General features: G+C 39.7%; 2 protein-coding genes across 9 annotated transcripts in view; one reads left to right on the top strand and one right to left on the bottom strand.

Annotated features, from left to right (window-relative positions):
- The window catches only part of PYGL (glycogen phosphorylase L), a 56,263-nt gene that overhangs the window by 30,700 nt on the left and 1,710 nt on the right, over positions 1-23,853 (top strand). Inside the window, exons 8-11 of the mRNA XM_055088488.1 lie at positions 831-1,123; positions 2,675-2,809; positions 3,456-3,522; positions 6,828-7,000. Coding sequence (XP_054944463.1) covers positions 831-1,123; positions 2,675-2,809; positions 3,456-3,522; positions 6,828-7,000 — 668 coding nt within the window. The remainder of the gene's footprint in view (positions 1-830; positions 1,124-2,674; positions 2,810-3,455; positions 3,523-6,827; positions 7,001-23,853) is intronic.
- The window catches only part of ABHD12B (abhydrolase domain containing 12B), a 27,687-nt gene continuing 10,840 nt past the window's right edge, over positions 7,007-23,853 (bottom strand). Inside the window, exons 1-6 of one of the 8 annotated variants that reach the window (XR_008618661.1) lie at positions 22,058-23,809; positions 21,606-21,643; positions 19,312-19,391; positions 18,860-18,955; positions 8,292-8,370; positions 7,007-7,928 (exon numbers count right to left, since the gene is read on the bottom strand). Coding sequence is in view for 7 of the 8 variants with exons in the window: in XM_055088424.1 (XP_054944399.1) it covers positions 7,683-7,710; positions 7,810-7,928; positions 19,312-19,391; positions 21,606-21,643; positions 22,058-22,161 (369 nt within the window). In the remaining variant the exon portion in view is untranslated. Of the gene's footprint in view, positions 8,371-16,227; positions 16,591-16,658; positions 18,956-19,311; positions 19,984-21,605; positions 21,644-22,057; positions 23,810-23,853 lie in introns of those variants that run through there. The other 7 variants (XM_055088424.1, XM_024132905.2, XM_055088427.1 and 4 more) reach the window with 7 other exon arrangements.

Below are 23,853 nucleotides of genomic sequence, written 5' to 3'. Positions count from 1 at the left end.
CTCCGCAAAGGGAGAGGCCACAACAATGAGAGGCCCGCGTACCGCAAAAAAATAAATAAATAAATAAAATAGAAGAAATAAAAATAAAACCATAACAAAAACTGAAAGGAAGAAGGGGGGGAAGAGAAATGTAAGGTTGATAAAAAATTAATCAGCCCATCCAAGAAAGAAATGGAAAATTTTATTTGAGCCAAATTGAGGATTATAACCCAGGAACAGCAGATCAGAAAGTTCCAAGAACTGTTCCACCCATTAGAAGTCAAAGCAGTTATATAAGTTTTTTGAGACAGAGGGCTCTACATTAAATGCCGTATTATTGACAGTTTACACAATCCAGATCTTCAACTACAAAGTGGTGGGTCATTGTGACCCCTTACAAGATCAAGAAGGAATGTTATCTTTTAAGGAGTTGTCTTGTTGGTGCTAGGAGAATGTTGCTCTTTATGGCTGAGTAGCTATTTCTGCCGATGGGAAGGTTTGGTCCCTGCATAATGAAGATACACAATGCACAGGAGAGGGGAGAGAGGAGGCCAAAGGGCAGAGAAAATTTTTCATGTTTAAATTTTTCTTGTCTTGCCATAAAATATGAGTTTTATTTCACAGTAGTGTCGACTTTTATAGCAGAGAGTCATTAGATGCTCTTTAAAGTTTATAGACCAAGGAAGAGTAGTGTAAGCATAGAGTTATTTAGCATTGTGGCCATAACCACCAAGAAGCACATCAGAAACGGGCAAAAGTGGTTGCCAGAGTCAAGGGGAAGAGTGAGATCCATCCTACACCATTTGATTGTTTATCTTGATGTACATGTACTACTTTAATGATTAAAACAGGCCAGCTACGTGAATGCTTGGATACCATACAAGCAGATCCAGAGAGACAGAATCACTAATTCTATCACTAATGCCTTGCTTGCAGTCATTCCAGCCACAGATCTGTCGGAGCAGATTTCTACCGCAGGCACCGAAGCCTCGGGGACAGGCAATATGAAGTTCATGCTGAATGGGGCCCTGACTATCGGGACCATGGATGGGGCCAACGTGGAAATGGCCGAGGAAGCCGGGGAAGAGAACCTGTTCATCTTTGGCATGAGAGTAGAGGACGTGGCTGCTTTGGACAAGAAAGGGTGAGAGAGCACTCCTGCTTGTTGAGCAGGTATCCCCCCAGGAGGGTACCTGCCCACCCAGGTGTCCCATTGAGGCAGGTCACATGAGAGTGACAGCAGAACATCTCCCATGAGTCAGGGGACCCTCCTGACCACAGATTACTCTTGTTACACGCAGCAAGTGAAAGTGAAAGGAGCTTGGGCCCAGGTACATGGGCTCGTTGCTATTTGTTATCAGCCATGGCAGAGCTGGCCTCATGAGCTATTCACTTCTCCACATCTGTGATTTTTACTTTGATCAAAAAACTGAACCAGTGTGTAGTTGAAGTTTTTGCCTATTATTTAAACCATCTAGTGTTCCTTTAAGATCTCAAAGAGATGGACTGAAATGTGGTAGATGATAGGCCTGGTTGTATAGAAGCACCCAGAATACTTGTTCCACTTAATATCTGGATAGGTTTATTAACCTGGATTCAAATAAGAAGTAAAGAAAGATGCTGCTCAAAGGAACCACAGCAATCACAAAATCTGGAGGGTGTCAAATATACTTCCCAACCCTTGGAAGTAAATTTTTGTTCAGTAGCAACAAATTTGGGAATCTGTGGGACCAAAAAGCAACTGTCGGGGACTTCCCTGGTGGTCCAGTGGTAAAGAATCCGCCTTAACGATGCAGGGGACGCAGGTTCGATCCCTAGTCAGGGGACTAAGATCCCACATGCCGCAGAGCAACTAAGCCCGCGTGCCACAACTGCTGAGCCCGTGTACTGCAAACTACAGAGCCCACGAGCTCTGGAACCCGTGCGCCACAACTATAGAGCCCATGCGCCCTGGAGCCTGCACACCACAGCTAGAGAAGAGAAAACCTGCACTGCCACAAGTAGAGAGAAGCCCACACACCACAACGAAAAGATCCTGCATGCCTCAACGAAGATCCCATGTGCCACAATGCAACTAAGACCTGACACGGCCAAAATAAATACATAAATAATAAATAAATCTCTTTTTAAAAAAATAAAATATTATATATTACATATAATAATGATATATAAATATTATATATATAATTTTATGTGTATATACATATGCCTATAATGTACCTGCCGCCACACTAGAGAGAAGCCCACGCGCCACAATGAAAGATCCCGCATGCCTCAATGAAGATCCCGCGTGCCACAACTAAGAGCCGACGCAGCCAAAAATAAATTAAAGAAAGAAATAAATAATAAATAAATCTTTTTTTTAAAAAAGCAACTGTACGACGTTTGTTTAGAGCCATAAAGCCTGCTTTGAAATGAATCTTACTGTATTTTACCGGATTAGACTATTGCTCTGTGACTAGGATTTTTATTATCTACTGTCCTTAGTGTCTTTGGTTACAAGGAACTAATCAAATTTAGTTGGGAAAAAAAATTTCAGGATCTAGTTAAATATTATTTATACCCCTGTTGAACTCTATAATGACTTTATAAATGCCATATTTCTGAATGCATTTTTCACAGCTAATGTAGCATCCAGTGTGTCGTTAACAAACATTAACAGAACCTTTTCTTATCCCCCGCCCCGACCCTACAGGTATAAGGCAAGAGAATATTATGAGGCACTTCCAGAGCTAAAGCTGGCCATCGATCAAATTGACAAGGGCTTCTTTTCTCCCAAGCAGCCTGACCTCTTCAAAGACTTAGTCAACATGCTATTTTATCATGACAGGTGAGTTCCCACAAGAAGATGGTGCCGTTTGGGCCGTGAAAAGGGGATGAGAATATCTTAAACCAACTACAACACATGTAGACTAGCATAGATCTGTGATCTGATAAGCTAACCTAGACTTGGAAAGAAAAATTAGATATTCTCCACTAACAATGCAAGGAGAAGACTTAAGAATAAGACCCACAGGGCTTCCCTGGTGGTGCAGTGGTTGTGAATCCGCCTGCCGATGCAGGGGACACGGGTTCGTGTCCCGGTCCGGGAAGATCCCACATGCCGCGGAGCGGCTGGGCCCGTGAGCCATGGCCGCTGAGCCTGCGCGTCCGGAGCCTGTGCTCCGCAACGGGAGAGGCCACAACAGTGAGAGGTCCGCGTACCACAAAAAATAAATAAATAAATAAATAAGACCCACAAATTTGGTATTCTTTTTCTCCTTCCACGGGTGTACCCAACTTTCAGATGCATCCACGTGATAACATTCTCACGTGTGGGAAGAAAGGTTGAGGGCTGGTTGAAACCCTTGTGAATAGAAATGTCAGATTGGTAAGCCAGCCATGCCTGACATTAAGCAAAAGAGAATTTTAAATGGAATCTTAGCACACATCTCTTAATGAAGCTTTTTGTTTTTTCCTTCTAATCACGAAAAAAGGTTTAAAGTTTTTGCAGACTATGAAGCCTATGTCAAGTGTCAAGAAAAAGTCAGTCAGCTGTACATGGTGAGTACATGGCCGAGACTTACAAAGGAAACCAGTTTACAGTTCATTAAAATTTTGGTTTCTTTTTATTAAATCTAAATAACAGGGCCCCACCAACCAATCAAAAATGGGAAGTGAGGCAGCTCTTTAGGTTTTTCAGATCAAAACTTGACTGTTCCCGAATTCAGGCAAAGGTTGGCATTTGACATTTCAGTTGCAGTTGTAGGTTTTTTACTATCCAAGTAAAAAGTCACAAATAATTCAATGTTTATTGAGCACCCACCATGTAGCAGGCATATCCTAGAGACTAAGAATATAAAGCGAAATTAAATACTCACTTTACCCACTCATTTATTCAACAGAGAGGCATTGGGGCCTCCTCCATGGCAGGCACCATGCTGGGCACTGAGGCCCCAGCATGGACAAGGCCCTTCGAGGAGCCTATTTAGTGCTGGGGCCCTTAACCAGAAGTGCATCAGAATCACCAAGCAGTTTTTTCAAAGTACAGATGCCCGCCGCCCTCTAAGAGATTCTGACCCAGTAGTGGGTAGGATCACCATCAGCATTTGAAAAATCTGCTAAATTGATTCTAAGGCTGAACCTTCGTTTACTGGGAAAGGACTGACCCCCCTAGTATTTGAAAATTGTAAAGTAAGTTCCTCTCCTGGATTACCCATGGAGTGGTGCTATATGAATAGAATATAAATGTATAGAAAGATGGGAGGTTTCACATTTGAATTTAAAAAAAAGAAAAAGAAAAAGGAATGAAACAAGAAAGAGAGAGAGAGAGGGAGGGAGGGAGGAAGGAAGGAAAGAAAGAAAAGAAAAAAAAAGAAAAGGAAGGAAAGGGAGAGAGAGAGAAAAAGAAAAGAAAAGGGCTAGAGCCACGTGAGTAACCCTTCATGTGCAAAGTCATACATCTTTACCAAAGAGCCCAGTCCTCTAGGTACATTTAGTAAATATATGGAAAGGTGATCATTTCTGATAGGAAAGACTTTTAGGGAACTGCAGAAACCACAGAAGAACAGATACAGGAGGAGGCTGGCCCTGTGCTAAAACTCCAGCTTGGGCTTCTTGAGGTAGCCATCCTTGCCCACACAGTCTCCATTTTGGCTCTCCAACTAGAAAGCCATTATAGAGCAGACCAGTGGGAATGCATAAACTCTCCACCTCCTGCCCTCTGGACACATCAGTAACTATTTCCAACAGAAACATACTGCACTAACATTTCTTTCTGTTCCTTTCCCAAGGCCAGGTGACAAGGATATTCATCCCAGATATCCCACTGGGGTTTTAAAACAGGATCACTCAAGGCCTGTGCTGCTTTACAGGATATCCAGCCCCCCAAAAGTGTATATAAACCAGAGTTTTATATACTTCCCAAGGAGAGGCAGTGCTAGATTTAAGCAGAGTGGCTCACTTCCTGCTCCCTGAACACTGGAGAGAGCAGCCACATACAGCCTCCAAGAACTCAAAGACAGAGGAAAGAAAATGGCCACCTCTAGCTCCTTCCTCTTGATCTCAACCCATGCTTGTTATGTAGAAAAGCTGTATAGGAAAAGAAACAGAAGTGAAACAGAGCAGGAAAGGAAAATATGAGTGAGGGCATGCACAAATGTGAATGTTGGTTTTGCACAATGGTCCCTTCTGTTAAAATGATGGCACTGACCCAAAGGATGCCCACCTAGAAGGCCAGCATTCTGTTCCATCTTCCTTGTTCATTCGTGCAAACTGCAGCTTTTACTCTTAACAGTAATTGTATTGTCGAAGCGTAGAAAACATGGCCCACGTGGTTGGGAAGTCTAGTCATTATCCCTTTAAATAAAGAACGTGAAGAGAGGAAGCTTTTATTCTCTTCTTATTTTAGTAAGTTTCCAAAGTCTGAATAAACTAATTTCAGACTGTGTTTTAGTTTTTCTTTTAAATGTTTATAATTCATTGCTGTTGTTTTCAAATAATATTCTGGTCATTTCCATAGAACTCCTTCTTAGAGTTCTTTACAAAATCACGAGGCTATAAAATAAGTAGCTTCTCAGCTGCATGGCACAGGGAGATCAGCTCAGTGCTTTGTGACCACCTAGAGGGGTAGGATAGGGAGGGTGGGAGGGAGACCCACCAAGAGGGAGGGGACATGGGGATATATGTATACATATAGCTGATTCACTTTGTTATACAGCAGAAACTAACACAACACTGTAAAGCAATTATATGCCAATAAAGATGTTAATAAAAAAAAATAGCTTCTTATACTTTTTACATAAAATTGTGAGAGAGAGATATTTTATTTAGATATATAGATGTATATTTTTTATTTAGGATAAAACCTTAATTGGTCCTGTTTTCAAACCCCAGTGGAGTATTTGGGATTCAGTGTAAACCTACTGGAGTATCTACCTTCTGAAAAAACAGGAAAAGAGAAGTCGGTGAATAAAGTCTCCCGTGGGATTGTTTGCCTGCACGGTAGCTAATGTTCTAGAGTAGTGTTTTTCGAGCTTTGGCTGTGAGCCACGGGATAAATTTCTTACGATACATATAGCTGATTCACTTTGTTATACAGCAGAAACTAACACAACACTGTAAAGCAATTATATGCCAATAAAGATGTTAATAAAAAAAAATAGCTTCTTATACTTTTTACATAAAATTGTGAGAGAGAGATATTTTATTTAGATATATAGATGTATATTTTTTATTTAGGATAAAACCTTAATTGGTCCTGTTTTCAAACCCCAGTGGAGTATTTGGGATTCAGTGTAAACCTACTGGAGTATCTACCTTCTGAAAAAACAGGAAAAGAGAAGTCGGTGAATAAAGTCTCCCGTGGGATTGTTTGCCTGCACGGTAGCTAATGTTCTAGAGTAGTGTTTTTCGAGCTTTGGCTGTGAGCCACGGGATAAATTTCTTACGTGGCATCTAGCAGACAATGAATGTTAGTCCCTTCCTTTCCCCTGTAGTTTAAAGGGAGATGAGGTATCTTCATTCAAAATGAAGCATGGGAAATAAGGCTTACATGCCAAAACATTGTTAACTATGGCAGAAATTACCAAGTAGGGTTTCTGTAAGAGTGAAAAGTACTTTCTTTTTCATTTTAGAGAAATATAATCTAAAATAGGAGAAAAGCACAGTCTGCCCTGTCCAGCTCCCACTGTGAAACAAACGTATTTATGATTCATTACAATTTACTCCTGTCACTTTCCCCATAAATTGTACTTGGATGTGCTTGGCCTGATGTTTGTCATACAGCTTGATGGGCACTCAGGCCCTGAGCCTTAGATGCACGTTAATTTAATTTAATTCAATTAAACAAGTATAATTCTTGTTTACAGAATCCAAAGGCCTGGAACATCACGGTACTCAGAAACATAGCCGCCTCAGGGAAATTCTCCAGTGACCGAACAATTAAGGAGTATGCCCGGGACATCTGGAACATGGAGCCTTCTGACCTAAAGATTTCCCTGTCCAGTGAACCCAGCAGTGGGGTGAACAAAGCCAATGGAAAGTAAGTTGTAAAATGTCCTGAGAAAAAATAGCTTCATAGTGGACTTCAACATTTTCACAACATTTTTTGATTTTGTTTTGTTTTATTAAATAATAATCTAGTTAAGTATCTCTGGGAATTGGGAGGGAAAGTGTATGAGTATATTAGGGGTAAAAATAAAGTGTTAATTTCCAAAGGCTACATGAGTACCAAATCTTACTATTTTATAGCAGATTGAGTAGCATGCTAGGACTTTCCCCAGTGCTATTCAGAAAGCTAGAAAACAGCTTGGAACTTTTTAATGCCATTTAAATTAACTAAACTGAAATACAAATTATTTCACTACATTGGAGCATCTTTCTTGCTACTGCTTGCTGTCTAGGTGCAAATCAAAAACCACCTTATCCACAGATATCCCCAGAATGTTTCGTAACTGTACCTTTTTAGATGGGATCAAATTTTTACCAAATTCTGATTCTCCACAGTGAAGTTTCGGCATGTTCCACAAAGTAGAATATGACAAGCTAAACAAGAACATTCCATAATGCCCAGCATCCATGCTTTCCCTTACTAAAATGGCAAGTGACTTGTAGAAATGTCAGTAACTTCAGCTCACCCAAGCAGCCCAGTACAGTTTTACATAAGAAATATACACCACAAGTGGTGTTTGGACCAAGTCTTCGCTCTCCGCTGTACTCAGACCTCACGCCCACTGCTGGCTCAGGAAACCTCTGCAGGAAAAGGACCTAGATGAGCTCACATGCGTTCCCCACCTCATGGTCTAAGTAAGCCAGAGCAGCCCTCATTGCATTTAGCAAAGCAAATCTTACCTCACGGTTTTTAACAGTGTGGCGCTTTTACACAGGAAGTTCTGTTGGAGGCCAGGAGGAAAGATCACCATCTTCACCCTCTCTTTGTTCCTATATGCATTGTGTGCAATTTCATAGAGCTGCAAGGGGCAGAAAGACATGGACTCAAAGGCTGATCATTGAAGCAGTTGTTTTCCTAGTCTAATTTTCCTAAAAGGGTATGGAAACAGCCAACTTAAGGAGTTAGTCCCATTAAGTCAGAGATATGGGCACCCTGCATATCCCTGAGTGGTTGCCTCTACAACCAAGGAACTGAAAGCTGCACAGCTCATGGAACAGTGACAACAGTGTATTGTATACACCAGGTGGCACAGCAATTCAGGGTGCAGAGAATCCTTTATAATGTCAGAGACCCTTCTTTAGGCCCTAATCAATGTTTGGCTGGCTGAGAAAATGGTGAAATTAGTATAGTATGTTTCTGTCAGCCACTGAACTTAGTTTACCGTTTTTCCAAATTCCAAAGGCACCGTTTTGTCATCCTCACCGTGTATGATAAGAAGGGGAGAAGACAGGAATTTAACACTAGGAACAAGTGGAAGAAAAGCATTCAGTTCAAGAAATATACATTGAGATTTCTCCTCTTCTAAGTTAAGGCTTTAGCAAAACATGAGGTTTGCCCAAAATAAAGGCATGCTCTTTCCATCCCTCCCAGGAATAACAACTTCATATATAATAAGCTTCATATAGTGACTTTTTTTCCCTCCAGGCAAGATTCTTCTGTTTACTCATACAATTTACTTAGCTTACTTGATTTAATTTATTCCTATGTGATTTTTGAAAATAAGGAACAAAAACACTGAATTTGTACAGAATTAGCAGAACCTCACCTTTTCCTTATTCTGCCTTATTTCATAATATCTGGAATGTTTTAATTAAATGAAAACAAAGTAACTCAAAACCAAAAAATAACAAGAACTACCAAAGGACCTAGGAGAACTCTTTGTAGCAATTTGTTTACATTTCCCCATAAATGTACAGGATGGACATGAGATCAATAGGTTTGATTAGCCTCCTGGTCAACTTCCTATTTGGTAATTCGACAAGGCTATGATGTGAAGAATGACTAATAGTACTTCCCTGTCCCCTTCCAAATTCTGATACCATCCACCCCTGCCACAGTGACTCGCTGTTACTCCTGAGGATGTTAGATCCCCCAAGTGTGCTGAAATAGAAAAAATACTGATAATGACTGCCTATTTGTAGGCACTCTCGATTCTCCAACTGTGAGAGGCTAACTCGCCAGATTCTAGTCACTGGACTTGCTGTTGGGTTATTCGGCTGGATGGTGTATGGATTTTGGTTACATGGGGAATAAGTCCTAGAAATCAGAGATTCCTCCAAGGAATGCTAGGTTAGACCATACAGGACCTTTAAAGTGTCCTGAAACACCCTAAACCTACAACTCCCTTTATAACTTCAGAGAAAGTACTGAATTGGTAAAGTCATTAAATTAGACATAAGGATAATACCAAATACTAAAAATTTGTAGATACTGTAGATACCTTACCCCCAATCCTAGTGCCCAACTAAGAATTCTCATCTACTCATTCAATAAGTCACATGATAATTACCCACCAGAATCCTATAGATATAATAATAATGGACATCTTTACATCATTAAGTTACTTTCCATCACTGGGGAAGACTAGTTCGTCTTTCCTCAGGGCATCCATAACCATGCTTAAAAATCCTGGAAGTTTCCGGTAAATCTATCTTTTAAAAAGGAAAATAAATTGAAACATGGCCTATAGCTATGTCATTTGTTATAGTTTCCCACTATGAACTGTAGTAATATAGAGAGTAGTGATTTTCTAAATATAATAAACCTTTTTTTGGAAATATAACTTTTGTTTTAAAAGTAATTGTTATTGTAGGAAAGTAAATGTTATTGTAGGAAATTTGGAAAATAGAAGAAGGAAGAAAGAAGAAACAAATCACACATAATCCCACCATCCATAGATAATCACATTAAACATTTTGTGGTTTTTACTTTTTTTTTTTTTTTTGCGGTACGCAGGCCTCTCTCTGTTGTGGCCTCTCCCTTTGCAGAGCACAGGCTCCGGATGCGCAGGCTAAGCGGCCATGGCTCACGGGCCCAGCCGCTCCGCGGCATGTGGGATCCTCCCGGACTGGGGCACGAACCCGCGTCCCCTGCATCGGCAGGCGGACTCTCAACCACTGCGCCACCAGGGAAGCCCTACTTACCTTTTTTTAAAGTACAAATAGCACCACTAACTTATTTCTTCATACTCATAAAGGAGCAGTGATACGCATAATCTAAAAATTGCTTCTACAGTGAACTGCAGAATAATTAAGTGGTTTAGTTGGGGAAAAGAATATTCTGATTAGTTAGAAATTCTGATAAAGTATACAATACATAGATAATTGGTTTTAAAGGATTTGAACATTATAAACTCTGTTGAATACGATTTAATATTGCAATGTTTTAAAAAGGCATTTTAGGTTTTAATAATGACCATAGGACTCCAAATATAACAATTATCATTCTAAACATACTGAATTTCCTCATTAATGGCAAATTCCAGTAAAAAGAATGCTAGCTAAATCAGCTCTTGCCATATTTTGATTAAGTCGAAAGGTAAGTTAGTTTATATGCCCTAAAAACATCCATTTCAACTGAAAATGAGGAAAGGACATAAACCCTGAGCAATATTGCACCTTCCTCAAACTTTTTTTTTTTTTTTTTTTTTTTTGCGGCACGCGGGCCTCTCACTGTCGTGGCCTCTCCCGTTGCGGAGCAAAGGCTCCGGACGCGCAGGCTCAGCGGCCGTGGCTCACGGGCCTAGCCGCTCCGTGGCATGTGGGATCTTCCCGGACGGGGGCACGAACCCGTGTCCCCTGCATCGGCAGGCGGACTCTCAACCACCGCGCCACCAGGGAAACCCCTTCCTCAAACTTTTAACCCTGCCTCTAAACTACTCCCAAGTCCATTCAGTTCTCTCCATTTCCACTAATCACCCAGCCTAACCCAGCCTTCGTCTCTTGCTTGGATTACACCAACAATCCCAGGTGGCTTCCTGTTCCACTCTCGCCCTGCTGTAACCCAGTTCCCACAGGGAAACCAGAGTGATCATTTTAACGTGCACCTCTCATCACGTCCCTCTTTTGCTTCACATCCTTCAAAGGCACGTGGATTAAATCCAAGTATCACCTTGGCCTTGGAGGCCTTACAGAATCTGGCTACAGCCTCTATTGCCTATCACTAAGCCCACTCCTCTCCACCCCCAGGCCCTGCTGTCTTCTGCTCCTGGAACATGTCAGCCTTGATCGCACTGCAGGGCCCTTGCCTTTCTCTTCCCTCAGCCGAGACCTCCAGATTCTCCCATGACAACTGGCTCCTTGTCATGCAAGTCTCAGTTTAGATGATATTTCTTCAAAGAGGTCCTCCCCTAACTACCCATCGAACCTTGTCCCCCATCACCTCCCAGTCATTCCTTTTACATCATTTTATTACTTTTACAGCACTTCTCACTATTCAAAATCCTCTTATTGCATACTTGTCTTCTATGTGCCTCTCCAGCAAACTATACAAACTTCATAGGAGGTTAGACCACAACTTTCTTATTCCCTGTGGTATCTCCAGAACCTAGAAAAGTTCCTGGTACCTAACAGACACTAGATAAATATTTGCTAAAGAAGGAATAAATCGACTGTGCAAATATCCCTGATGTACACTTTAAGCTATTATCTGTCATTTTCATCTCAGTGTGACTGAATTTCATTCAGAGTTTAATCCTTGGAACAGATTTGCAAAGAGAAAAGACCAACAAAGTATTATGTGTATTCCTCTGTGGTGCTGAGCAGGGAGGGGGGTGCAATGTAGTAAATGGGACGTCGCCAAGGGAAGGAAGTGGGTACAGAATAGGTAGGCTGGGGCCATAAATGCAAACGTTTGCTTCGCAGTTTAAAAAGAAAAGAATTATGTTCAGTGTAGAAGCAAGTTTTAGATTTCTGCTTGTCACTGCTCCTTTATGAGTGTGGAGAAATAGGAGTTAGTGGTCATTGACCCAGCACTATAATACGTCATTTGTTGTAGTCTCCCACTATGAACTGTAGTAATAGAGAGAACAGTAACTTTCTAAATATAAGGACCTTTAAAAAAATTTTTTGTTTCCTGATTATAAAAAGGAAATTCATGCCTGGTAGGGAATTTGGTAGGGAAATGGGTACAGAATATGCAGATTGAGGTCAGTAAAGACAAACTTCTGCTTCACAGTTTTGACATGGGCCTGCTGCTTGCAGAAACCTGCGTGGTTTCCCAGGGTCTGCCTGGCCTGCATTTTTTGCGTGGTCTCACAGCAAATGACTCACATTCGGGTAGTCTGGAAACCCCAATACTGCTTCTCTTTCCCTTCCTTCCTTTGCCCTCCTCTTACCCGTGCTAAGGGCAAGATTTCTTGTTTTCTCTTTTCTTTGTCTTCTGGTTCTGCTACCCCTGGAATCAGGACTCCTCTGAGGAGAATTCAGTAAGAGAAGCCCTTCAGCAATTCATCTCAAATTCTGAAGGCGTAAGGAGAAAGCGGGCCCCAGTCAATCTACTCCCCTTATCCCTCACTCCTCTCCAGCCAGAGATGCCCCTCGAGACTCACAGGTCAGACCACCCCTCCAGCCCAGACCACAGCGAGGGGCTCCTAATTGGTCTCCCTGGCTTCTCTCTGTTCTGGAATTCCACCAGATAAATATTCTTAAAATACCAGTTACCTGAAATCTGCTGTTACAAAGCTTTGGGAGTGGAACACTATTTAAACAGACAAAAAACTCCTATCTTGGCTGTAAGCCCATCCACATCTGGCCACAGTCTTTCATCCCAAAAGCTGCACACCTCCATCTGACTGCCTGGAGTTAGAAAATGCAGGATTGAGTCCCGTTTCCTCTCTATAGGGTATGTGTCAATTGGGCAAGCCTTTAAGCCTCCATTTCGCTCAGTGGAGGCAATGGTGCCAAACTCAGACGTGCTGTGAGGATTTAAAAGGATGACAAGTGTAAAAGATCTAATGTAGAGGCCCTCCATGACTCTCAGGTATTTTATAACACATAATCACGCCATTCTGGCCCCGTGCCTTGGCTCACATTCTCCCCTCCTGTCTGTGTTTTCTAACTGCTCTCCCTCACCTTCAAGAAATGAGCTTAGATCTTATCTCCCTGTAAGTCTTCATTGGTCACACCTGCACACAAGACCCATCTCTTCCCTGAATTCTCCCTACCCTGATATAATTGTTCTGGGTCCTCCCCTAACACCTCACTTAGTCTACTGTGTTATAGAAAGAGTGGAAAAAAGAAACAAGCATTTGTTGAATGCCCATATTTTTGCATGATTATTTTACTTAATTCAACCTTCACAACAACCCTATGCAGTACCAACCTCATTATAGAAATAGGAAAAATAAAACAAAGGGAAGTAATTTACCAAAGTCATAATTGGTTAGTGGCAGAGGCCAAATTTGAACCCAAATCCAAATCTGTCTAGCTTCATAGCCCATGGTCTTTTTCCACTATGCTGAGTAATGAAATTGACTCCAAAGTGATACATGGAAATCCACGTCATTACTTTATATCCCCCGTTAATTTCCTATCTCCCCAACTAGACAAGAAACTTCTTGAGGGTAAGGACCTATGCCTTTCACTATATCCTTGTCTCATACCACCTACACTTTTTTATTCAACAGTCATGTTCAGAGTTACAGCACTCCACTGATAATAAAAATAGCTAACGGCCATTGAGTGCTTGCTCTGTGTCAGGCACTATCATACATGCTTTTCATATGTGAATCTACCACAACAATCTTGATAGACTGTGATTACACCCATTTATAGATGAAGCATTAAAAACAGTCCAAGATTACACAGCTGTTAAGTGACACCCCTGGGGAAAAAAACCCAGAAAGTCTGACACCAGAGCCATGGTTCTTAAAGAAAATATTTTAAAAACGTTTCTGTGAAGGTGTCAGAGACCTACCAAAGTAATGAGGTCTTCAGTGGCCTAGATCCCAGAGAGAAGGGAAGCCCAGAGAGGTGAGCCTGACACTCAACACACTTTTCTCCTTGAGACAATTGCCAAGTCAGAAGAAAGCCAGAAAGTAGAGGCAAAAGAACACAGAACAGATGACACAAGTAGAAAACAGAGAGAGTAGATTTAAGCCTAAATAATATCAAAATTACATTAAATGTACACAGACTAAATACTACGATTAACAGACGTTTGTCATACTGAAAAAGAAATCAAAATTGTACTATATGTTGCCTACAAAAGATATATATTAAATATAAGATTTCAGAAAAGTTGAAAGTCAAGGAATAGAAAATGATATATCATGCAAACACTACTCAAAACAAAGGTATATTAATATTGGATAAAGTTGACTTTATGTTAAGAAGCATTGGGACTTCCCTGGTGCACAGTGGTTAAGAATCTGCCTGCCAATGCAGGGGACACGGGTTTGATCCCTGATCCAGGAAGATCCCACACGCCGCGGAGCAACTAAGCCAGCAACTACTGAGCCTGCGCTCTAGAGCCCGCGAGCCGCAACTACTGAAGTCCGCGCGCCTAGAGCCCATGCCCCGCAACAAGATAAACCACCTCAATGAGAAGCCTGTGCACCACAACAAAGAGTAGCCCCTACTCGCCACAACTAGAGGAAGCCCACGCGCAGCAACGAAGACCCAATGCAGCCAAAAATAAAAATAAATAAATGTATAAAAAAACCCTGAAAAACTAAGTTTAAAAAAAAAGAAGTATTAATCATAAAAGGGGATATTTCATGATTAAAAAAGGATCAGTTCACATGGAAGATATAAAATTACATTATTATCAGATGTATGTTCCTAATAATATAACCTCAAAAAAACTAAAGCAAAAATTGACATAACTAAAATGAAAATAAACAACTCCACAATCACGGTGAGATATTTTAATACTCTTCCCTGAGAAAATGACAAAACAATCAGTCAAAAATATCAGTAAGGATATAGAAGAATTGAAGAACATGATTAATAATTTGACCCAGTTGACACATAAGAACAGTACACCAAAAACTGCAGAACACATTATTTTCAAGCATATGGAATATGTACCAAAACTGACCACATGTCAGGACATAAAGCAAGTCTGAACAAATATCAAAAGCTGAAATCATACAGAGCATGTTCTCAGATCATGGTAGAACTGAGTTAGAAATCAATGACAAACATAATCAAATACTCAAAAGTATAGAAATTATGAAATACACTTTAAATAACTTATAGGTCGAAGAAGTCACACTATAAAATATTTTGAACTGAATGATAAAATACATTTCAAAACTTGTGGGATGCAGCTGAAGTGTTGCTTAGGTGGAGTATGCCTTAATGCATAAATTAGAAAAGAGGAAATACTGAAAATAAATTATCCAAGTACCATCTCAAGAAATGTAGATAATCAACAAAAATCTAAGTTGGTTCATTGAAAAAACTAATACAGTTAATTAACTCTTGCTATAAGTGTTGTCTGCCCCCTTCCCCTTGCCCTTGGATGACAGAAGCCATTGATCCTGGAAGGTTATGCCACCCTCCCTCCCCAACTCTAGGGATGGCAGAAACCACCCCCGTTGACTCAAAGCTTACAGTCCAACATGGATCAGGCCACAGCTAGACTTGACCTTCTCATCTTGTTCTGCTCTTTCCCCTTCCCTATCCTACAACTCTCATTCAAATAACCTTGCAGGGTTTTTCTGAAGAACACTCTCTCAATAAATCATACACACCGAATCCCTGCCATGGGCTCTGCTTCTAGGAGAACCTGACCTAAAACTGAAATTAAGAAAACGTCAATCAATTGATCAGTCAAAATAAACTCAAGGATACCATATTCATGAATTGGAAGACGCAATATTAGAAAGATATCAATTCCTCTAAATTAATCTACAGACCCAATACAATCTCAATCAAAATCCCATAAGTTTTTTGTAGAAATTAACAAGTGTATTCCAAAATGTATGTTGAAATGCAAAAGAAAAAGATCAAGAATAGGCAAGATAGTCTTGAATAAAAAGAACAAAGCTGAAGAACTTACACAGCCAGATACAAAGCTATAGTAATTAAGAGACTGTAGTATTCATATGAGAATGGACAGATAGGCAAGGGAGAGAAATGAGAATCTACCAAGAGACTCATATATAAAATTGGCACTGATACATACAAACATTGGCACTGCAGAGTGCTGGGGAAGGTCTGTTTAGTAAATGGTATTGAGCCAACTGGATATCCATATGAACTTCTACCTCATACACACACAAAAATCCATACCTGTAAATTATAGCTCTAAATGTAAAAGGCCAAACAGAATTTCTAGAAGATAGCATAGAAGAGTACTGTCATGGGTAAGCAGAGTTTGGTGTTTTTTTTGAACAGGATATTTTTTTAAAATAAATTTATTTTATTTATTTATTTATTTATTTATTTTTGGCTGTGTTGGGTCTTTGTTGCTGCACGGGGCTTTCTTTAGTTGTGAACGGGTGCTACTCTTCATTACGGTACATGGGCTTCTCATTGCGGTGGGTTCTCAGGCTCTAGGCGCGAGGGCTTCAGTAGTTGTGGCATGCGGGCTCAGTAGTTGTGGCTTGCGGGCTCTAGAGCACAGGCTCAGTAGTTGCGGTGCACCAGCTTACTTGCTCCGCGGCATGTGGGATCTTCCTGGACCAGGGCTCGAACCCATGTCCCCTGCATTGGCAGGCAGATTCTTAACCACTGTGCCACCAGGGAAGTCGAACAGGATATTTTTATTAAAATTTTTATTAAAATTTTATTAACTATAACTATTAACTATTTTATTAACTCTAAAAAAAATTGGAAATTGGCCCACATTAACTTTAGAAACATCTCTTCATCATGAGATACCATTAAAGGAGTAAAATGGCAGAACAAAATAACAGAATATCTATGCAATACAAATAATCTTCTAATGGCTCGCCCTGTGAAGAACTTCAACAAATAAGAAGAAACACAACTCAATTTAAAAATAAGCAAAAGCCATGAAAAAGTATCTAACAAGAGAGGGTATCTAAATGGCTAATAAACAGATGGGAAAAAATGCCCAGGTTCCTTAGTTATCAGGGAAATGCAAATGAACACCACAATGGTATCAATATGAGGGCAAAGAGGTGAAGCAGTTGGAACTCTCTTTACACAACAGAGTAAAGTGGTAAATTCACCTAGGAAAACTGCCTGGTGCTATAACTACTAAAGCTGAACTTAAGCGCCCCTCATTAACCAGCATCCACTCCTAGGGTATACTCCAGGGAACAGGTACACACATTCACAGAATATGTGCTCAAGGTCATTCATAGCAACAGTGTTCTTAACTGCCCCCAACAGAAAGGAACTCAAATGTTCATAAATAATAGATCAGTAAATGGTAGTATATGTATACAATGAAATACTATATAGCAACGAAAATGATCAAACTACAGCTATACATCATGATAAAATCCCACAAATATATGTTGGTTGAAAAAAAATAGAATACATTCTATATAATCCTACTAATGTATAAAGTTCAAAACCAAAATGATACTGCTTAGAGATGCACACATGGGTGGTAACACTATAAAGAAAAGCATGAAAATAATTACCATAAAATTCAGAATAAGATTTACATCTAAGGTGAGACTTACTGGATTGAGAAGTGACATACAGGAGGCTTCTGGGATGCCAGTGATGCTAATTTCTTGACTAAATGTTGGTTACATGGAGGTTCAGTTTATAACTATTAAATCATAGATTTCCCTATTACATTAAATTTCAAAATTAACAAAATTTCAAAAAAAGAAAAGTAAATGGAAAGATTGTACCTGAATTGTAACATGCCTTCAAGTTAATTAATTTATTAGTAATTACTTAAGAGTAATATAATAGGACTTCCCTGGTGGTGCAGTGGTTGAGAGCCCACCTGCCAATGCAGGGGACATGGGTTCGTGCCCCAATCCGGGAAGATCCCGCATGCCGCGGAGCGGCTGGGCCTGTGAGCCAAGGCCACTGAGCCTGCGTGTCCGGAGCCTGTGCTCCGCAACAGGAGAGGCCACAACAGTGAGAGGCCCGCATACCGCAAAAAAAAAAAAAAAAGAGTAATATAATAGATGTTCAATTATTATTTTTAAATGAATATTTAATTGTCTAGAACCAATTAAAATGTTTTATTTATTAAATCTTAAATTACTCAGCATTCAGTATTTTGGATTGTAGAGAGGATTCCTGCATTGAGTTGGAGCTTAGTACAGGCATTTTCAAGATTATGTGATTCTGTGAACTAGCTGTCCCAGGAAGTAATGAGCTGAAATAGTTAAGCAAGTTCCAGAAAGTTCTATGATGATTTATTGTATGAAAGATTCCAAAAGTAGACAGTTGGATTAAAGTACCCTTAAGGGACTTCCCTGGTGGTGCAGTGGTTAAGAATCCACCTGCCAATGCAGGGGACATGGGTTCGAGCCCTGTTCCAGGAAGATCCCACGTGCCGCGGAGCAACTAAGCCCATGCTCCACAAACTACTGAGCCTGTGCTCTAAAGCCTGCAAGCCACAACTACTGAGCCCATATGCCACAACTACTGAAGCCCTCGCGCCTAGAGCCCATGCTTAACAACAAGAGAAGCCACTGCAATGAGAAGCCCGCGCACCGCAACGAAGAGTAGCCCCCACCTGGCGCAACTAGAGAAAGCCTGCACACAGCAATGGAGACCTAACACAGCCAAAAATTTTTTAATTAATTAAAAAAAATAAAGTACCCTTAAGATGCCTTCCAAGGTTAATCAACAATTTACAAACTTGGGCCATATGTTCCCTCTAAGAATCTTACCCACCCCCCTCTCATTTGCTAACATTTCTATGGAGGTATGACTATAAGCAAGTGAGCATCAGACATGGAATGAAATTATAAAATTAGGATAATATATACAACAGATTTTAAAAAAACACATCTTGTCAGTCAAATCTTTATCTTCTTGGAAAGATCATCTTCTCTACCTGGGATGCCGTGTAAAACCATTCAGCAACTTCCTTGAATTCTCTAGAGACTTTCTTCTCATAAAATAATGAAAGATGTGGTTGACATTCATAGGGCTGAAAATGATGTATGAGAGGTTTGTTTTCACTTTAAAAGGAATAATAAATAAACGAACAGACCTAAGTCAAGCCTATCTATGAAAAAAATTATAAAAGATATGAGGTACAGTTTAATTAATGGGGAAAAAAAAACTTTGGCTCAATAAGCCACTCAATCTATTAGAAGGAAATAAAAGGACTACAAAATCCAAAAGCCGTTGTGCCCCCCTTTAATAGCAACTGGCTAATAACCTACCACAAGTTAGAATAACTTAGAAATATATAAAACTAGTTAAGAAAAGGAAAATTGTTAATAAACGTGTGTGGAAACAGCCTACACTTTGACATCTTGTAAAGATCTATCAGAGACTCACCTTTAACAAGGGATAATTGATACTTGCAACCCATATGTTGGTAAATGGAGCCTCCAGGATAACAGCATCAACTGGAAATCCTTGAAAAGAAGAAAAAAGAAATAACTACCCTATCATATTTCAATACTATCTTTCCTAAATAAGGGATCTTCAAGGTCTTGTACATGAACTACCTGCATCAAAATCAGTTGTGAATCTTAATAATGCAAATTCTTGAACCCACACCAGAGTCCAGTCAGAAGTCAGTATCTAGGGGGTGGGGAGTGTGAGAATGTGCATTTTTAACTAGCACCCTCGCTAAAGAGATTTCATTTCTAGGTACATGATAATTGAAAACCACTACCTTCTTCTAAAACACAAGCAGATTTTCATGACTTGGATAATTTAAGAAAGCAAAGTACTACAGGAAGGGAGAGTGTTTGGCAGTGGCTGATGAGGTTGTTTTGGCCAACACTCCCTCTGAAAACAAAAGATCTAAACATTGGCGTTACCGTATATGGACTTTAAAATAACTTATTGAAAATAACAAATGGTAAAATAGTAAAATATTTATTAAAATTATAATGTTAAAGAAAATTGCATATTATATATTGAACAGTATATAATGTTTAAAATATATATAAATATATGTAAATTAGAGCACAAAGAGAAAAATGTCTGAAAAACTCAGAAAAGAACACTGGAAACATATAATACATGGGAACAGATCAAAAAAAATATATATATATATATATATAAAATTATAGTCCCAGATAAAGAGAAGACAAAGAATGGAGCAGGCATAATATTTGAAGATATAATGACCAACAATTTTCCAAAATGGATTAATATCAGGCCACAGTTAAGCAGGATAAGTACCAAGAACACCTAGGAAAATCAGAGTAAAAATGCTGAAAAACAAAGAAAAAATAAATCTCAAAAATAACCCAAAGTGCACAGGGAGATCACCTCTGTGCTTTGTGACCATGAGAGGGGTGGGATAGGGAGGGTGGGAGGGAGGGAGACGCAAGAGGGAAGAGATATGGGAACATATGTATATGTATAACTGATTCACTTTGTTGTAAAGGAGAAACTAACACACTATTGTAAAACAGTTATACTCCAATAAAGATGTTAAAAAAAAAAAATAACCCAAAGAAAAAGTAAACATTATCTTTAAAGGAGAACAGTAAGACTGGCAGCTGATTTTCTAATGAAACAGTAAAAGCAAGAACAAAGTGGATGACATCTTCGAAAGGTTGAAATAAATTACTGCCACTCTAGAACTCTATGTCCAGTAAAAATAGCCTTCAAAAATGAAGATGAAATAAAGACATTTTCAGACCAAAATTGAGAGAAATCTTCACCAACAGACAGGTGGAAGAAAAATCCCAGATGGAAGCACAGCGACGCTGGAAATAATAAAAAGCAAAGAAAAGGGTAAATCTAAATACTGACTTTATAGTATGAGAATAATAATTTTTATGGAGTATGTAATATAGGGAAAATTAAAATACATGGTAGCAAGAGTTCGTAAGTTGGGGACTTAATGTAATTAAAATGTTCTAAAGTAATTGCATTATCCAGGAAGTGAAGTGGGAATTTAATTCAGGTAATTCAGCATTGTCAACATTGAAGGAGCCATGAGAGTTTAGAGGAGCAATGAAATGACATTTCTTTTATTTCCATAAGTAATTAAGATTATGTATAGCAGGTGACACACTTTAAAATGTTTACGTAACTCACCCTGACCTGTATTGCCAAGTAAAGTTTAAGATATACTGCAAATGATTACAAGCTTTTAACATGTATCAAGATCACCTGGTCTTAGTCACAGAGATTCCAGTTCATGAAGACAGCTAGGACCCACCTAGCTGTCACCTGTGTTTCTAACAAACACCCCCTGCAGATTCTGATGAAGCCAGTTCTCAGAACACTTTGAGAAACACTGATATAAATATTATGTAAGGAGGGCTGCAGAAAGCAAGTCCTGCCTATTATTTCATAATGTATTATTTTCCTCCCCTGTAATCCAGATTACTCCATAACAACACTTATTATCACTTCACAGTGAGGGCTCTTTTAAGGTAATTTTAGCTCTTAGTATTTACTTTTAATTTCATAACTCTGAAAAGCAGGTATTGTGTATATTAAATAGAAAAAAAGAGAGTTTATTAGAGTATCAGAAACTGTCTAAAGTTGGGGTGCTTTAGGTATCTCTGTGTTCAGATTGTGCACAATAGTCTCTTCACTGTTTTTATTTTCCCACATCAAGCCAAGAAATTATACCATGTAAAATAAGCATTTTATCATACCTTTCTCTTCTAGAACTTTTGCAGCATTTGTTGCAACTCTGTAAAGCAATGAAAATTAGTACATATGTGAAGCAGTGACTTAACAGTCAAGTAAACAGTACAAAATGCAATATCATGAGCATCTGATGAAAGCTCTTGACCCTCAAATGCGCATAGACACAAAATTTTGCACAGGATTTCAAGGGGTTCCACTGGCCCTAAACAAGAATGCTTTCATTTAAAAGTCTCAAGGAGAGTTCTGGAATGGGCTTCAGTGTCATAGATAGGCAGAGAGCTATACCCTCCCTTGTATTACAGACAGGCACGCTGAGGTGTAAGGTCACTAGCCACATGTGGAACCTGAGAGAAACCATCTCCTAGCTCAAGGGTCCTCCTGCTGCCCACTGCTGCCTATAATATGACACTAATGCCCCAAGGACCCACCTAAGCACCCATCTTCAGACCCCACTCACCCTGTTCCCAGAGAGTGGCCCCAGAGACACACAGGGGTGGTACCATTTCTCGCCTCGGTCCACTCATAGACACAAACAGCATCCGCAGTCAGCCCATCCTCCATGGGTTTACCCGTCGAGTCCCCGAACCCTGGCAGCAAGGAAAGGCAAACACAATATCACTGCCTCCAAAATGAGGGCCATCAAAAGGCCCCTTCTTACTGAAAAATCTTTGTACACTGTTCTTAACACATACCTCTGTAGTCAACAGACAAGACATGAAAACCACCGTCACTCAGCACCTAGATGACAAAGGAGCTGTTATCACTTTAATTAGGAGATGTAAACAGAAAAGGTGGTCTCACCTCCTCAACACTTCCATAATCCTGGTTATGATGGTTTAATAGGTAGGGAAAAATGCATTTCTGAAATCTGGTGTTTGACTTCAAACTTGAGAAGATCAGGCTCAATGGGAAAGAAGGAAAGCAGCATGGCAGAATAGGATCACACAGCCTGGGTCACACCCTGGCCCTGTCACTTACCAGCTGTCTGACCTTGGGCAAGCCACTTAACATCTAACTGTGTAAATATATTCTGAGAAGTGAAAAATAATACCTTCAGGATTGTTGGGAGATTGCATGAGATGATGTATTAAAGCACCTTGGTACATAGTAAATGTCTTTTTTAGGAATTCCCTGGAGGATAAGAACTCCACACAGAGTTGTAGTAGAAGCAAGCAAATAACGGGAAGATATTTATATTAAGTATGAACAGATAAAGAGTTAATATTGATCAAAAATAAAGAGATCACTTGATTACATGAAACCACTGCCAGCCCCAAATAGATAAATGAGAAAAGAATATAAAAACATAATTTTAAATGAAAAAAAATACAATGATAGACGAAGAGAAGGGAGATAAAAGGGGACAAAAATTTACTGTGCAGGCACTTTTAAATCTTTACTTAATTCTCACAGCAGTCCTACAAGGTATGTATTCTCCGCATTTTACAGAGAAAGAAACCGAGCCTTGGAGAGCTTAAGTAACTTGTTCACAGACACCCAAATGGCCAGCAACAGAACCAAGATTCACACCTGGGCCTGCCTGTGTCCAAACATTGTGCTTCCCCTACTACTGCACAGATGTGAGGGACTGAACTTTAAATACAAGCTGAACTAATAATGAGGAAGTAAATGAAACTTTTAATCATCTATTTAAACTACATTCCCTCCAAACAAGTTATCCAAGACACAGGGCAGTTCAGCATCCAGGGAAATGGGAACATCCATGTGTTGTTTGTGGTGCCATAAATTGAAGAGCCTCTTGACAATGCAACTCAAGCAACAGATCCTACTCCTAAGAATTAATCTCCAGGAAAAAAGAATTACAAAAGAAGAATAAACTAACTGCTTGAAGTTTTCTGTAGCAATACTATTTTAAAAGAATTTAGAAGGAGAAAAAAAAACTTGTATTAAATAGCAGTGAAATATTTAAGTAAATAAACAATTGTCTATAAATATAATGGAGAATGATCACCCTTTAAATTGGTAACTATGATGACTATGGAAAAACACTGAAGAATATTTTTTAAATGGTATTAAGTAAAAGAGCACAACATAAAGTTATATAGAGATACAATAAGTAACATGAAAAACTTTATAGAGATAAAATCTAGGTGGGGGGCTTCCCTGGTGGCGCAGTGGTTGAGGGTCCACCTGCCGATGCAGGGGACACGGGTTCGTGCCCCGGTCCGGGAAGATCCCACATGCCGCGGAGCGGCTGGGCCCGTGGGCCATGGCCGCTGAGCCTGCACGTCC

Source organism: Physeter macrocephalus, chromosome 11, assembly GCF_002837175.3.
Source record: "Physeter macrocephalus isolate SW-GA chromosome 11, ASM283717v5, whole genome shotgun sequence".
Lineage (NCBI taxonomy): Eukaryota > Metazoa > Chordata > Mammalia > Artiodactyla > Physeteridae > Physeter > Physeter macrocephalus.
Note: the sequence above shows the minus strand (reverse complement) of the source record. Positions and strands in the feature narration are given on the sequence as shown.